The sequence below is a fragment of the Umbelopsis ramanniana genome (assembly GCF_025399195.1).
Source record: "Umbelopsis ramanniana AG unplaced genomic scaffold K450scaffold_49, whole genome shotgun sequence".
NCBI lineage: Eukaryota > Fungi > Mucoromycota > Umbelopsidomycetes > Umbelopsidales > Umbelopsidaceae > Umbelopsis > Umbelopsis ramanniana.
Window position 1 is genome coordinate 27875 of NW_026252135.1, and position 12064 is coordinate 39938.

General features: G+C 43.9%; 5 protein-coding genes across 5 annotated transcripts; 1 reads left to right on the plus strand and 4 right to left on the minus strand.

Annotated features, from left to right (window-relative positions):
• Positions 1-857: 857 nt before the first annotated feature.
• On the minus strand, positions 858-3285 carry K450DRAFT_177698 (uncharacterized protein; the record flags this gene model as incomplete). The annotated part of the gene is made up of 6 exons (XM_051584271.1): positions 858-1583; positions 1653-2549; positions 2625-2677; positions 2753-2878; positions 2977-3117; positions 3222-3285. The coding sequence occupies 6 exons, from the start codon at positions 3283-3285 to the stop codon at positions 858-860; spliced, it is 2007 nt and encodes a 668-aa protein (XP_051442452.1).
• A 670-nt stretch (positions 3286-3955) lies between these two features.
• On the minus strand, positions 3956-5150 carry K450DRAFT_251687 (uncharacterized protein). The gene is made up of 3 exons (XM_051590758.1): positions 5018-5150; positions 4300-4944; positions 3956-4069 (listed from the first exon to the last, which is right to left on the minus strand). The coding sequence occupies exons 1-2, from the start codon at positions 5137-5139 to the stop codon at positions 4311-4313; spliced, it is 756 nt and encodes a 251-aa protein (XP_051442453.1). The 5' UTR covers positions 5140-5150; the 3' UTR covers positions 3956-4069; positions 4300-4310.
• A 440-nt stretch (positions 5151-5590) lies between these two features.
• On the plus strand, positions 5591-7394 carry K450DRAFT_251690 (uncharacterized protein). Its single transcript, XM_051590759.1, has 6 exons — positions 5591-5841; positions 5910-6176; positions 6245-6365; positions 6430-6490; positions 6579-6723; positions 6792-7394. The coding sequence occupies exons 1-6, from the start codon at positions 5649-5651 to the stop codon at positions 7322-7324; spliced, it is 1320 nt and encodes a 439-aa protein (XP_051442454.1). The 5' UTR covers positions 5591-5648; the 3' UTR covers positions 7325-7394.
• Position 7395: 1 nt separating this feature from the next.
• K450DRAFT_251698 (uncharacterized protein) lies at positions 7396-8683 on the minus strand. The gene is made up of 4 exons (XM_051590760.1): positions 8593-8683; positions 8474-8517; positions 7977-8390; positions 7396-7873 (listed from the first exon to the last, which is right to left on the minus strand). The coding sequence occupies exons 2-4, from the start codon at positions 8478-8480 to the stop codon at positions 7779-7781; spliced, it is 516 nt and encodes a 171-aa protein (XP_051442455.1). The 5' UTR covers positions 8481-8517; positions 8593-8683; the 3' UTR covers positions 7396-7778.
• K450DRAFT_99523 (uncharacterized protein) lies at positions 8684-10007 on the minus strand. The gene is made up of 3 exons (XM_051593846.1): positions 9430-10007; positions 9205-9356; positions 8684-9131 (listed from the first exon to the last, which is right to left on the minus strand). The coding sequence occupies exons 1-3, from the start codon at positions 9648-9650 to the stop codon at positions 8812-8814; spliced, it is 693 nt and encodes a 230-aa protein (XP_051442456.1). The 5' UTR covers positions 9651-10007; the 3' UTR covers positions 8684-8811.
• Between the last annotated feature and the right edge of the window lie 2057 nt (positions 10008-12064).

The following is a 12064-nucleotide window of genomic DNA, read 5'->3' on the forward strand; positions in this document are numbered from 1 at the left end:
GATGTGTGATGGCTTGCAACAGATCGTCTACGTCTTCTTTCGGCGGTTTTGCTCAGTTCAGCATTAGCAGCAGTATCACCACGTCCAATGGCAGCCATTTCAAGGCGACGTTTTTCTGCCGACGTCTTGGGTCTATGGCGCTCAGGACGACTCATGGACCACGACCGTCGAACATTTTGTTGTTCATCCGCATATGAAACTTTTTCGCTATCGACATCTTCTGCGATTGTGACTCCTCTTGTTGCGTTTGGTATAGGAGGAAGCGATCTGCTGGGTGGGATATTTTCATTCTGTTCGCCCTGGAAATCATTTGTTGGGTGCTGTCCATTCGTTGTATTGACCGATGATCCAGTCATCGCACGTTCGGTGGCCTTGTCATTTTTTGCTTTCTTAGCCATGTCTACGGTCTATTCAAGGCGTTAAATCGAAGACTATGGTGATGGTAGGTAAATTTCCGAATTTACCGGTTATAAACTAATGTGTTGCAAGGACACCAAAAGATTGGCGAACCAGGAAAAAAAAAAGGAAGGGATATAAAGTGAATCCAACTGATTTTAATCCAGAGCCAGCAAGTATTATTAAGATTTGCAATAATCAAGTCTGGTGGCAATGATTGTTCGTAACACGGAAGACCTGTACAGGCAAGTATTTCACGATTATTTTCTGCAAGTGTTGGGCGGCGGCTCTACATTCTTTGTCGGGCAAATTTCAAATCCATTGGACAAGCCAACAAAGATTTATTATGGATTGGATTGGATTTTTTTTTTTTTTTTTACTTCATCCATTTCTTAGTGGTGGTGGATCTACTGGTGAAGCTTACGTATCACATACTATACAATTATTTAATGGAAGTCTATCTAAGATCTATTAGTTTCGACAAGTTTGCCCATTGAATCAATCACGTCTTGGACTGTAGGTATATGCCAGAGAGCCATGGTTTTCTTTTCTGTACCGACGGTGACAGAAAACAATTGATCGTCTGGGATATTAGACTTTCGGAGAGTTCGAAACATGTCTTCATCTGTTTTATCATCGCCGGCGCATAGGACGAAATCTGCATCTTCACTGGCCGCCAACAATCTCTTTACAATTTCACCCTTGTTGATAGAGGTGGGTCGTACTTCGAGATTTTTCTTGCCTACAAGAATTTCAACCGGTAGCTTGGAAAGCACAGCATTCTCCAAATGGTTCTGACATTCCTTAGCTTGGAAAGCTCCATATTCGGGATCAGCCAAGCGATAATGCCATGTGAGAGAGCATCGCTTGTGCTCAATAAAGGAACCAGCCGTACGTTCCGTGTAATAGGTGAAAATCTCGATCACATCATGCTTCCAACTCATGTCCATGTGTTCCGTCAAGTTGATCCACTTGTCGCTGGCGGGATGCTTCATGAAGGCACCGTGTTCTGCACTGAATCCAAGATTGCGAATACCTCCTAGCCATTTGTCAAGAGCAGATTGATCGCGTCCCGATATAACCCATACAATGTTCTTGGGGTCATCACATAGAAGTTGCAAATATTGAAGCATGTCATTCGGAGGAAGTGCAGCTCCGGGGGTTTTCTTAATGGGAGTGAGAGTACCCTGAAATATAGATTCACAGTTAGAAAATCTGTCACCCACCATGCTAAGCGCAGAAAACGAACTACCTACATCGTAATCAAAGAATATAAGGCGCTTGTGAGCCTTTTGATATTGCTGATACATCAACTTGGTGTCCAAAAGAGGGGTATCGGCAGACTCTTCTTCAGTGGCGATGCTTGACATAAGATTCTTCATGAAGGAATGAGCCCAATTTTCCGCTTTATGGGAGATGACATGATCATGCATGACTTTGTGTCGAAGCTTCTTTTCTTCTTCAGACATGCAAAGAGCATCATTGATAGCTTTGGCGACACCGGCATGGTCCCACGGGTTGACCAATAGCGCTTCGGACAAACTACCAGCCGTACCGGTGAACTCTGACAAAATGAGTGGACTTTGCTTCTCCTCTTGACACATGACGTATTCAAAACTAGTAGTGTTCATTCCGTCTCTGACAGATGTGATCAGGGCTGCATCCGCAATGGAGAGCAAAGCGTAGTATTCGTCTGGCTGAATGAAGTGGTGGAAATGATGGAGTGGGGTGAATTCGAGAGAGCCGTAGGTACCATTGATATGAGCAACCATTTCCGATACTCGAGTCTCCAATTTGGCGCTGTCGCTAATAGCTGGATCGGTTGCTTGCACAAGGACAACTTTGTTATGCCACTCAGGATAGTGGCTCAAAAAGTATTCGAACGCTTCCAATTTTTGCTGTACACCCTTCACCAAGTCCAACTTATCGCGACCAACAATGATCTTCTTTCCTGCATAAAGGTCGCCGATGGCTTTGATGGTATCGTCGACGCGAGGTGATTTTCGTCGCTGATTCACTTTGTCTGTATCAATACCAATGGGGAAGGTTCCAACTTGACAATGATGCCCGTCCACAGACACACCATTAGGGGTCGATTCATAGCCGAGCACTCGAGTACAGGATGAAATGAAGTGTCTTGCGTAGGAGAAGGTCTAACAGGGAGAAGGGTTAGTGCTTTTTTGAAATGTAGAAAGAATTATGAAAAAGGGTGATGCGTAGAAGTGTACCTGATAGCCGATTTGGTTAGCAGCGACCATGCCACGCAACACTTCTTCCCTCTCTACATGAATCAATTAGCTGGAGTACTTTTCATTTTTGTAAAGCTATCAAGAGTGCATAGAAAAAATTCACTTACTCGGCAGACATCTAAAAATTTCTGAACTTGGAAATGGTGCATGGACAAACAGACCAATTTTAGCATCAGGGATACGGTCTCTAATCATACCAGGAAGCAAAAGTAGATGGTAGTCATGGACCCAAACTGTTCAAAAGCATTGATAAATTGAATGAGCGATCCGCGGTTGAGGGATTGTCACTACTTCACCACCGATAGCGTTGCTCGTTACGCTTGTCACTTACTGATATCGCCTTTACGGTAATTTTCAATAACAACCTTTGCAAATTGTTGATTAACGTGGTGGTAAGCGTTCCACTCGCGAGCTTCTCGTCTACCATCGGTTGCGTCGTTCCACATGATATAATGGAACAGAGGCCACAGCACTATATAATAGCCATAAAAAGGATTTGATAAGCTTATCTTGACAAGATACGAAAAATAAATGTAACATGAATTTGGGAAAAAATAAAATAAATTATGTACTGACCAGTTTTGCAGTAGCCTTCGTAGTGATTGGTAGCACTCTCATCGTCTAGGAAGACGGGGACCATTGCGCGTGGCAGTTGGTTGAGTTGATCCACGAGGGCAGGACGCAGTGCTTCGTCCAAGCTGAAACTCTGTTCTTCGTCGTAGTGGATGGGACCTGTTCCTCCAATATGGACACACTGCCAGTCGTTGCTTAATGATTCAATGCCAGAGTACATGGCGCCGTGATCGCGCCGGGGTGTGAGCTCGAAGTTGCCCTTAGCTGGCTTTGCGATTGCATACGGTAACATGTGGGTGACATTGATAATGCGACCCTGGATTGTCGGTGTCTCCAGCAATGATAAAATGGCAGTTCGTTCAGTCATAGCAGTGGTCTGCCCCCCATATGATTCTTTGTGTTTTTTTGAGCATATCATCGGCGTTTGAATATGACTCCTTTCAATAAGATCCCCCATCCCATCTATCTCTCGTAAAGAATATGAGCAAAGGGTGGTATGTAACGGTTTTTAATGAAAATATAACATGTCGATCTCGTATCTGTCCTGGTAGCCACGGCTCTGACATCAGGTCAATAGATAGATCGTACTGAAAAGTTTTTTGATCTAGGTTTCAGTCAAAAGACAACTCTCAGCTGGCAAGATCGAGTTCATGGCTAAAGCACTCGATCCTCGGCTAGGAAACCATGAATAATGTAAAATGCATAAGGCAGAATATGGAGCAGCACGGAGTAAAAAAACTAGTAGATTAAATCCCAACACCACCACCACCAGAATTGAGCACGTTGCTAGATTTTGGGCACAGTGTATTAAAGGTGAAATTTTTGAAGGCAAACAGTCTAGTGATACAAATCTGTAAGAGAAAGGATAGGTTTGAGTATTGAAAAAGAAACAAGGCAAAAAAGCGGAAAGAGGATGTGCACAGGTATCAGCAAGAATGTAGTTATCTCCAATGTAGCATTTTGCCATGGAGTAAACACTCCATGACTCCATGCCGGTCAGTATTGCAGAATTCTTGAGCCATCATGTACGAGCACTTCTCTATCGCTGAAGGGGACAAAATTCTGGAAATGAGATGCTTACCTTAATATAATCTAGTTAACAGGAACGACAATGATGGCGTCTTGTTCATCTCTGAAGTGAACAAGAGTTTTCTTGGTCCATTGCTTCTTGCTGATGGGAATGGCTAGGCTTCCATTGTGTCTAGATATGGTAAATTGCTGTGGTATATCATCAATTTCTTCATCGATTTGTTTGATGACGTCCTCAATGGTGCTTTGGCTATCAATGAAGATAGCGCCGAGCAAATTTTCATCAGCTCGCGCGCTCAAGTACACAAGCAACTCTTTTTCAGGGCTTGAAGACTCTGCAGGAGTCACCTTAGACGGAGCAGCGGAAGCAGCGGCTTGTGGTTGAGACTCTTCCTTGGCCAACTTCTTTTGATGCTCCATAATGCGCTTAATTCGCTGTTCCGCGAATTCATCGGGAAGGTTCCAAGATTTATCAAGATCGGGTTCCTGCATATAAGTTGGCACTATGGGAAGTTCAGCCTCTGGCGCCGCAGATGAGAATGCCTCAGCTGGGAAGAGAGCTTTGATCTCAGGGGTCTTGGCGAGATCAGCAGAGGTTTGCTGCTTATTTGTCAAAAGCGTGGGATTAGCTCCATTGGAGAGCAATACCTGAATGACCGCGACGTGTCCTCTGTGAGTAGCCCAATGTAATGGAGTCCTATTTGCTAAGCGGATTTTTTATAAGTTGAGGCCGGGAAGGGTTCATCATGAGATGAAGTCAATAGTATTACCAGTTGTTCATCTTGTTAGCGGCATTGACATTAACGCCAGCGTGAATGTAGTGGTTGACTGCCTTGATGTTTCCCAAAGCCGCGACTTCGCGCAAGGACTCTTCCCTTTCATCTGTAATCATGTTTTGGTTTGTTTTGAAAGAGCTGGTAGAAAATTGCGGTGGGGGGAAACAAAAAATTTGAGAGGTTGGATACGTGACTGGCGTTTTTTGATCATCAGAGACTACCACCAAGCGACAGATTACGTTTGCTTGATAAAGGTCCCTGCAAAAACGATGCTAAGGTTCTGTAGAAACTCACTAAAATCATGTGAATGTAGAAGATGAAAAGATGTAGGCAACTGTAGCTTTGCTTCAGAATAGCCGCATGATGAGGTCTAATCATCTCATTTACGCGCTATATAATCCATATTGCAATTGAACCGGCTGCTCTTGTTACTGAATGGCATCCATATGATGTAAAAATTGTAGCTTGGAGGCTATAGCGTCATAATGGGGGGGGTTGTCTAGTCAGCTTCGTCCGACAAGTTCTGGAAACTCAAATTTCCAAAACTGTCACATCATTGGACCAGAAAAGCCGTTTGCCGAATAGGTTGCGTACCCTCTCCTTCTCTCTCTACCTATCTGAAAACATGTCTATGATCACGGTGAAGATTCGCTCTTCAGTTGGATCAACCTTTGAACTCCAGATCGAGCCCGATGGTCTCACCGTCGGCGATCTCAAACAGCTTTTAACTGACCATATAGCTGGCGCTACAGCTGCCGATCTTCGGCTCGTGTACTCTGGACGCATCTTGAAGGATCCTGATACGCTCTCTTCTTATGGTATGTTCACTTCTCAACGCTCACCTTTGCGCTTTTTAATTTACTCATGGGTTACCCCTGTACCATAGACATTCGTGATGGACATGTTATTCATGTCGTCAAAAGTGGAAGCAGCAAAGCACAGGGACCTACTAGTCCTACCTCAACGACACAAGCGTCGACCACACCCATCTCTCCGTCTGTTGGAGCAACGCAGGAAAGCAGATCTCCCACCAACCCGCCTTTTGCAAGTGGTCTTGGCGGTTTTGGCGGACTTGGTGGCAATATGCCAGACCCAGAGACCATGCGAGGCATGATGGAGTCTCCTATGATGCAGAGTATAATGAATAATCCAGGTATGTTGGACGCTCATTGCAAATATTCTTATTGTGCTGCTACTTAGGGGTAATTTATGGTTCTTCAGAAATGATGCGATCTATAATGATGAGCAATCCTCAAATTCGGGCTATGATTGAACAGAACCCCGAGATTGGTCACGTCATTAACGACCCAAACTTCTTGAGGCAATCCATGCAAATGATGAGGTAACGTAATGAAATATGTTAAGTGTGCTATATTGAAACAAGGGTTTTTAATTCGAGACTGTAGGAACCCAGAATTAATGCGAGAAATGCAACGAAACAATGACCGAGCCCTATCCAACATTGAGGTAAATGTGGTTTCCAAGAAACCATGATTGTGTGTGTTTTTATATTTTTCCTTTTTTTGAATCTAATTCCATGCCGTCTGTCGTTTAGGCTATTCCTGGTGGTTTTAACCATTTGAGACGCATGTACAGTACACTGCAGGATCCTTTGGAATCAGCTGCTCGTTCATCAGGCCCGGAATCGGAAGAAGCTAGTCAAAGACTGGCTGAAAGACTGAACGTCCAAAATGTGCCAGGTAAGAAGAATCAGCATGTGACGTTTGGAGGTACTCCGTTAACACAAATCTTGTATGCATGCTTCCAGAGAACCAACTCAACACGCAGGCATTACCAAACCCATGGGCACCCGCTAGCAACACTCGACAAACGTCTCCCAGCTCTCAACCACCCTTTGCAGCTAACCCATTTGCCGCCTTGGGTGGTGGTGGCGGTCTTTCGTCATCGCCATTTTTCAATATGAATCCTACTAATTCAGGTACAAGTGGTGGTAACCAGACAAATGACAACACTGGGACCAATTCACCGCCACTTTGGATGAATCCTGATTTTATGCAGTTTAGTATGCGTATGCAACAAATGATGCAACAGCAGCAACAACCGCAAACGGAGGGAGGGAATACAACGCCTACACCGTTCCCAATGTTCAATCCTTTCGGCATGACACCACCCAGCAGCAGTACAACCAATACCCCCAGCCAACCACCAGAACAACGATTTGCATCTCAAATCACTCAGTTGGAAGAAATGGGATTTTCCGAACGTGATCGTAACGTTCGAGCTTTATTAGCAACGGGAGGGGATGTTCAAGCCGCCATCGAATACCTTTTGTCTCAATAATTATTGTAATATAGAACACTTCAAGTTCATTAAAGCATATATAAGCTTGGCGTATGGGTGTGCGAGTGAATAATTGTAACTACTGTGGCGCAGAAATGCGCACGTTGGCGCGCGTTATAGGTACACTTCAATGAAAGCACGTATCCAAACAAAGAGGGAATGCAAGCAAGCAATGATTAAGGAAAAAAAAAATATCAAATGGTACATTACAATTTTTGAGGGCTGATTACAAGTACGGACACGTTGTGTCGGTTAAGTTGGAGGTGTGTGCGAATAGCGATACGTTAAACAAAAATCAATGCAAAGGGAGGACCAAATAGTTTGACATGATCAAACCGTTTTTCTAAATAGCCATGAAAAAGTTACATGTAATAACAATTCAATATAGAATGACCGGCATTTTATGAAGCAAGAGCTGGCTGGCTGGTTGGTTTTGCTTCTATTAGAGAAGGAATTACAAAGGGTTTCTCTTGTCGTCCGATGGTCTGGGTCGGATAGGCCGATCCAAGAGAAACATGATGCTGTGCTGATGTGAGGATTCTAGAACTTCTAATCACATTGAAAAGAATGCGTATTTAATATGATCATCCGCCTGAGGTTGGATTGGCCCCCTTCTCTCGGGAGAAAACTTAAAAAAACAGGTTGGTCTTACCTTCTTGATCCCGGTTACTTGAAGACGCTTCAACCATTGGACTAGACCGTGGACGGTGATGTTGCGGTGGAATGCGCTGATCGTTGTCGGAATAAGCAGAAGGTGGTCTGGACGACTTTTTCTCAGGTCCTAGGATGGGGGGTAATAATCGAAAACGTTCAGCATTTTCGATACTTCGATCTTTGCTTTCCCCTCCTCCTGGATATTCTGATGAATAAGTGGAGTAACGATTGTTAATGGGCTGCAAGGACGAATACTCTGAGCGGCTGCTATTGCGTAAAAGTGAAGGAGACATGGTTCTAGGCGATCTTTCCACCGAGGCGTGTTCATGTCGAGGGGTCGACCACGATGCTTTTCGTGTATCCTCTGCGTCATAAGAAGAATATGGTGATTGTGGCTGACTTGTAGAGGCGCCTGTCATTCAAGGAGAAAAAGAGTGTGTTGGCCATTATCTTTTTTTTTAAAAAAAAGAAAAAGAATAAAAAAAAGCAACCTACCACCCATGGAGTTTGAAGCCCTTGGTGAATAATTCTCGGGTTGTCTGGCTACGGGAGAGAGGAGTTAAGCGCCGCATGTACGAAAAGAAACCTTTATTTTGGGGACTACAATGACTTACCAACTCGATCAACGTCAGAAATTTTTCGTTTAGACTTGGCATCGCCTGTGGTAGATGCGTGTTGATGAGTATAGCCGTGAAATGGGAAGTTGGGGCTACTGCGAGTGATATGCTCACCATTAACATCATCTTTCATTTTAGACTGAAGGTGTTCGATCATCTGTAGTTCCAACGGGATATTTTTTTAGTTGGGGGAGTGAACAGGGCGTGTTTCTCTTTTTAAAAATGATGTACCTGCTGTTGCTGCAATTGCGTTTCTCGCATATCAGAATTGATTTTGATAATGGCTTCGCATTTTGCTTGCAAATGGATAATTTGCTGTTCTAATTGTCGAATTCGGTCGTCCGTCGCGTCCGCCGGTTCACTTGGACTGTCGGATTTTATGGCTTGGGCGGGTGATAACCGTACGCCTGTTTTTCGTTTAATTTTTTGTAATAGTTCGGGTTGACCGCGTCGAAAGCATTCGTGAGCGAATTCCCATAATTGTTGTTCATTGGTCAATGTATGAAACACGTCGTTGACCTTGTGAAATCCATACACTGGAGTGGAATGCAGGAGAAATCTCAGTGGTCTGTGCTGCTGGAGATTCAATACGAAAAGAGTGTGTCTTACTGTTGAGCTGGCGAACAAAACTTTGCCAATTATTATGTTTAAAATATTGTGGTAAGATGGTTCTCGCGAATTCCGTCGGGTTCTTCACGCTAAATACATCTCCTTCTTTTGACCATGATATTAAGTGTTGTATGTCTTCGTCTCCGACAATACTGATAGAAAAAGAGAGGATGCTTAGTCACAAGAAGGTGAGGGACCTCGAAAGATTTTCAGTTACGCCCTTACTTGTACAGTTTAGTCACAAAGGCAGACTGAGTGCCGGGTATGATATAGGTGATGGATTCATTTGAATCACGAGACGTAAGTTCTCTCCTCGAAGTGGATGTGTCCGAAGAGTGCATCATATCTGTCCGACTATCATATTGAGAGACGGCTTGAGATGCCCAAGATCGTAATGGTGGTATGGAAAGGTCATCCCTCTGCTGATCGCCATTTTCGCTTTGCATGTGGGCAAAGAAGGAGGGAGAGTTAAAGCAGGCACTGTAGACGCGGGTTTCGACAGTCCTAACTCCAATGTGGTTGATGAGAGAAAAATGGGTAGGGGGAATATCAGCTTTTCCCTCAAAAAAAGCGGGAAAAGCGAAAGAAGATGGAAGAAGGGAAAACAAATGCAATCACAGAAAAAAATAGAAAAGAAAGAAAAAAAAAATCGATAATGATGTGTCAACCCTACCCAACCGATTCGGCTATTTCAACTTCGCTAACATTCAAGCTCTACACAGTCTAAATTGGGGGGGAGGAGGGATACGGGAATGACTAGGCTTCCATCCGTTCACCCAACAAGGACCATTTCCATCTTTCTCAGCAATTTCGGTAAATTGAAAGTATTAAAACAAAAAAAAAAAACAGAGCTCACTACTTGGAGGCGCACATCACATTAACCTTGCAAAAGCTTATTTTAACTAAACATCGTATATTGAGGCTACTGCGAAATGACGTATGTTACGCTTGTGTACCAAACACCCGCCGTATTTGAGCCTCAGCTGAAGGCACTATTCCAGATATGATGACGTTCAGCTGCTCTGTAGATCCAAATCGAAGATTCTTATAGAAACTTGTCTAAGCTAATTGCTTAGAGTAATCTATGCTCTTCTATGATGCTTAAGGAAGCAATGAAAGGGTCGGGTCTACCGGAGCCATTCAAGCGAAATCACTTTGAGAAAACTATGAACCTTCCCACAGTAACTCAGCTCAGACTTTCGAGAAATGGCGCTTGTGATAACCTGAGAAGGCACGTAACAGGGGTTGTGGCTGTGGATGCGGGATATTCATTTACCCCGGAGTTGATCTGTTCGCCTTTTCAAAAGACGAGTTGAAATCAGACTTTTTCTGTTCATCTAAACATGTTTTTTTTTTTTTACGCTCTAAAAGTTGATCCACCGATAGCGAGTCATTTTATTACGTTGTAACACACAAGCTAATTTTTCCTTCCTTCTAACATGTCTGGTCGACTTGTTTTGTGGTTTAGAATTTTCTTCCTACGCACCGCTTCTGTGTTTAGACCGCATCGTGATTTGACAGATTTCACCTGTTTGGAAGTCGACGCCTCCTCGTCATGATCCCAAGTGCTTTTTCTTGTGCTCTCCGCTCAGATTGTGAGGGCGACACAAATGATGAACTGAGATCAACCACGACTGGCCGTCTTATTTTTTGGTGGTATTTTTCATGATGAAGGAAAATAAGGGGAAAGCTATTACGTACTATGACTGTGACTTCTGGAAGCTAATAGAAGAAAATGGAGGAATCCAGTGGGCGTAAAATAGAGAGAAAAGGGGAGCTTTCATTTCCCCAGGCCACAACCCATATAACCTTTTTAGCCACAACCAACCGTGTTGCAAATGACGGCCAGGTGATGTCGATTTCGCACAGAAACATCACAACTTATCCTATTATATGCCCTCTTTCCCAAGAGCGGGTTTGAAAACTGATCGAAAATCCCGCCTTATCTTACACAGTGTAACATTTTACTTAACACCCGCTTCAAAGGCAGGCCGCTTAAACGCACCAAAAAAAAAACCGTTGAATGTATCATTTGCATGAGAGTATTGGAACGTCCTCATCACCCGCATAAGAAGTTTATATGCAATTATTCCGATATGGACAGTTTGTAATTACCCAAATGGGCGGTTGGACGTTACAGTAGCATTGTAAATCTCCAGGGACTCCCCCCGTCTTGCCTTCCAAAATCAGCTTGCAGGTAGACCAACGCGCTACGGACTACTAAAAGAGGCTGCTAGCGGATGCATATGTATGTAGCAAAACAGCCGTGTAACATGGTGGAAAACTCAGCAGTAATAAGAAGTGTTCCAGAAGTCCCGTCTATTTCATAGAACACTGGCGTCATCTTTCAACCTTTGAACATTTTCAATTTGATGACTATAGTCCATTTTCATTCTTGGGACTCTCCTAGGTGCCCCGTTTAAATAAGATGGGATGTTGTCTGGTCTCCTTTTTAAGTTATCAATGTTTTGATGTACCCAACGCTAACCAATTCTGAGATGGTCTTTCGTTGGGGTACAGTCGCTCAGCACCTGTCATACGCACAGACAGCCCAGTCGGAGAACCCGGTCAAGGTACACTCAGGGATGGGCTGACACCAAGCTGGCGGGAGCAAAGAAACAGCCGACGGGTTTGCCATACCTCGCGTATGACGTCGGTATGAATGGGCGGTGCACCCTACTTTTTAAGAACGTGGGCTGCGATAGGAAATGTAAGGCAACATGGGAAAGATTCAGTGAGACGTGCTGAGAGGATGCAGAAAATGTGGAATAACGTAGGTGGTAGTAGTACTCGAACCACCCGCCGAGTTACTTGATTTGGTCCCCCGAAACCAATTTCAGCCGAAGCGTTATTATAATGG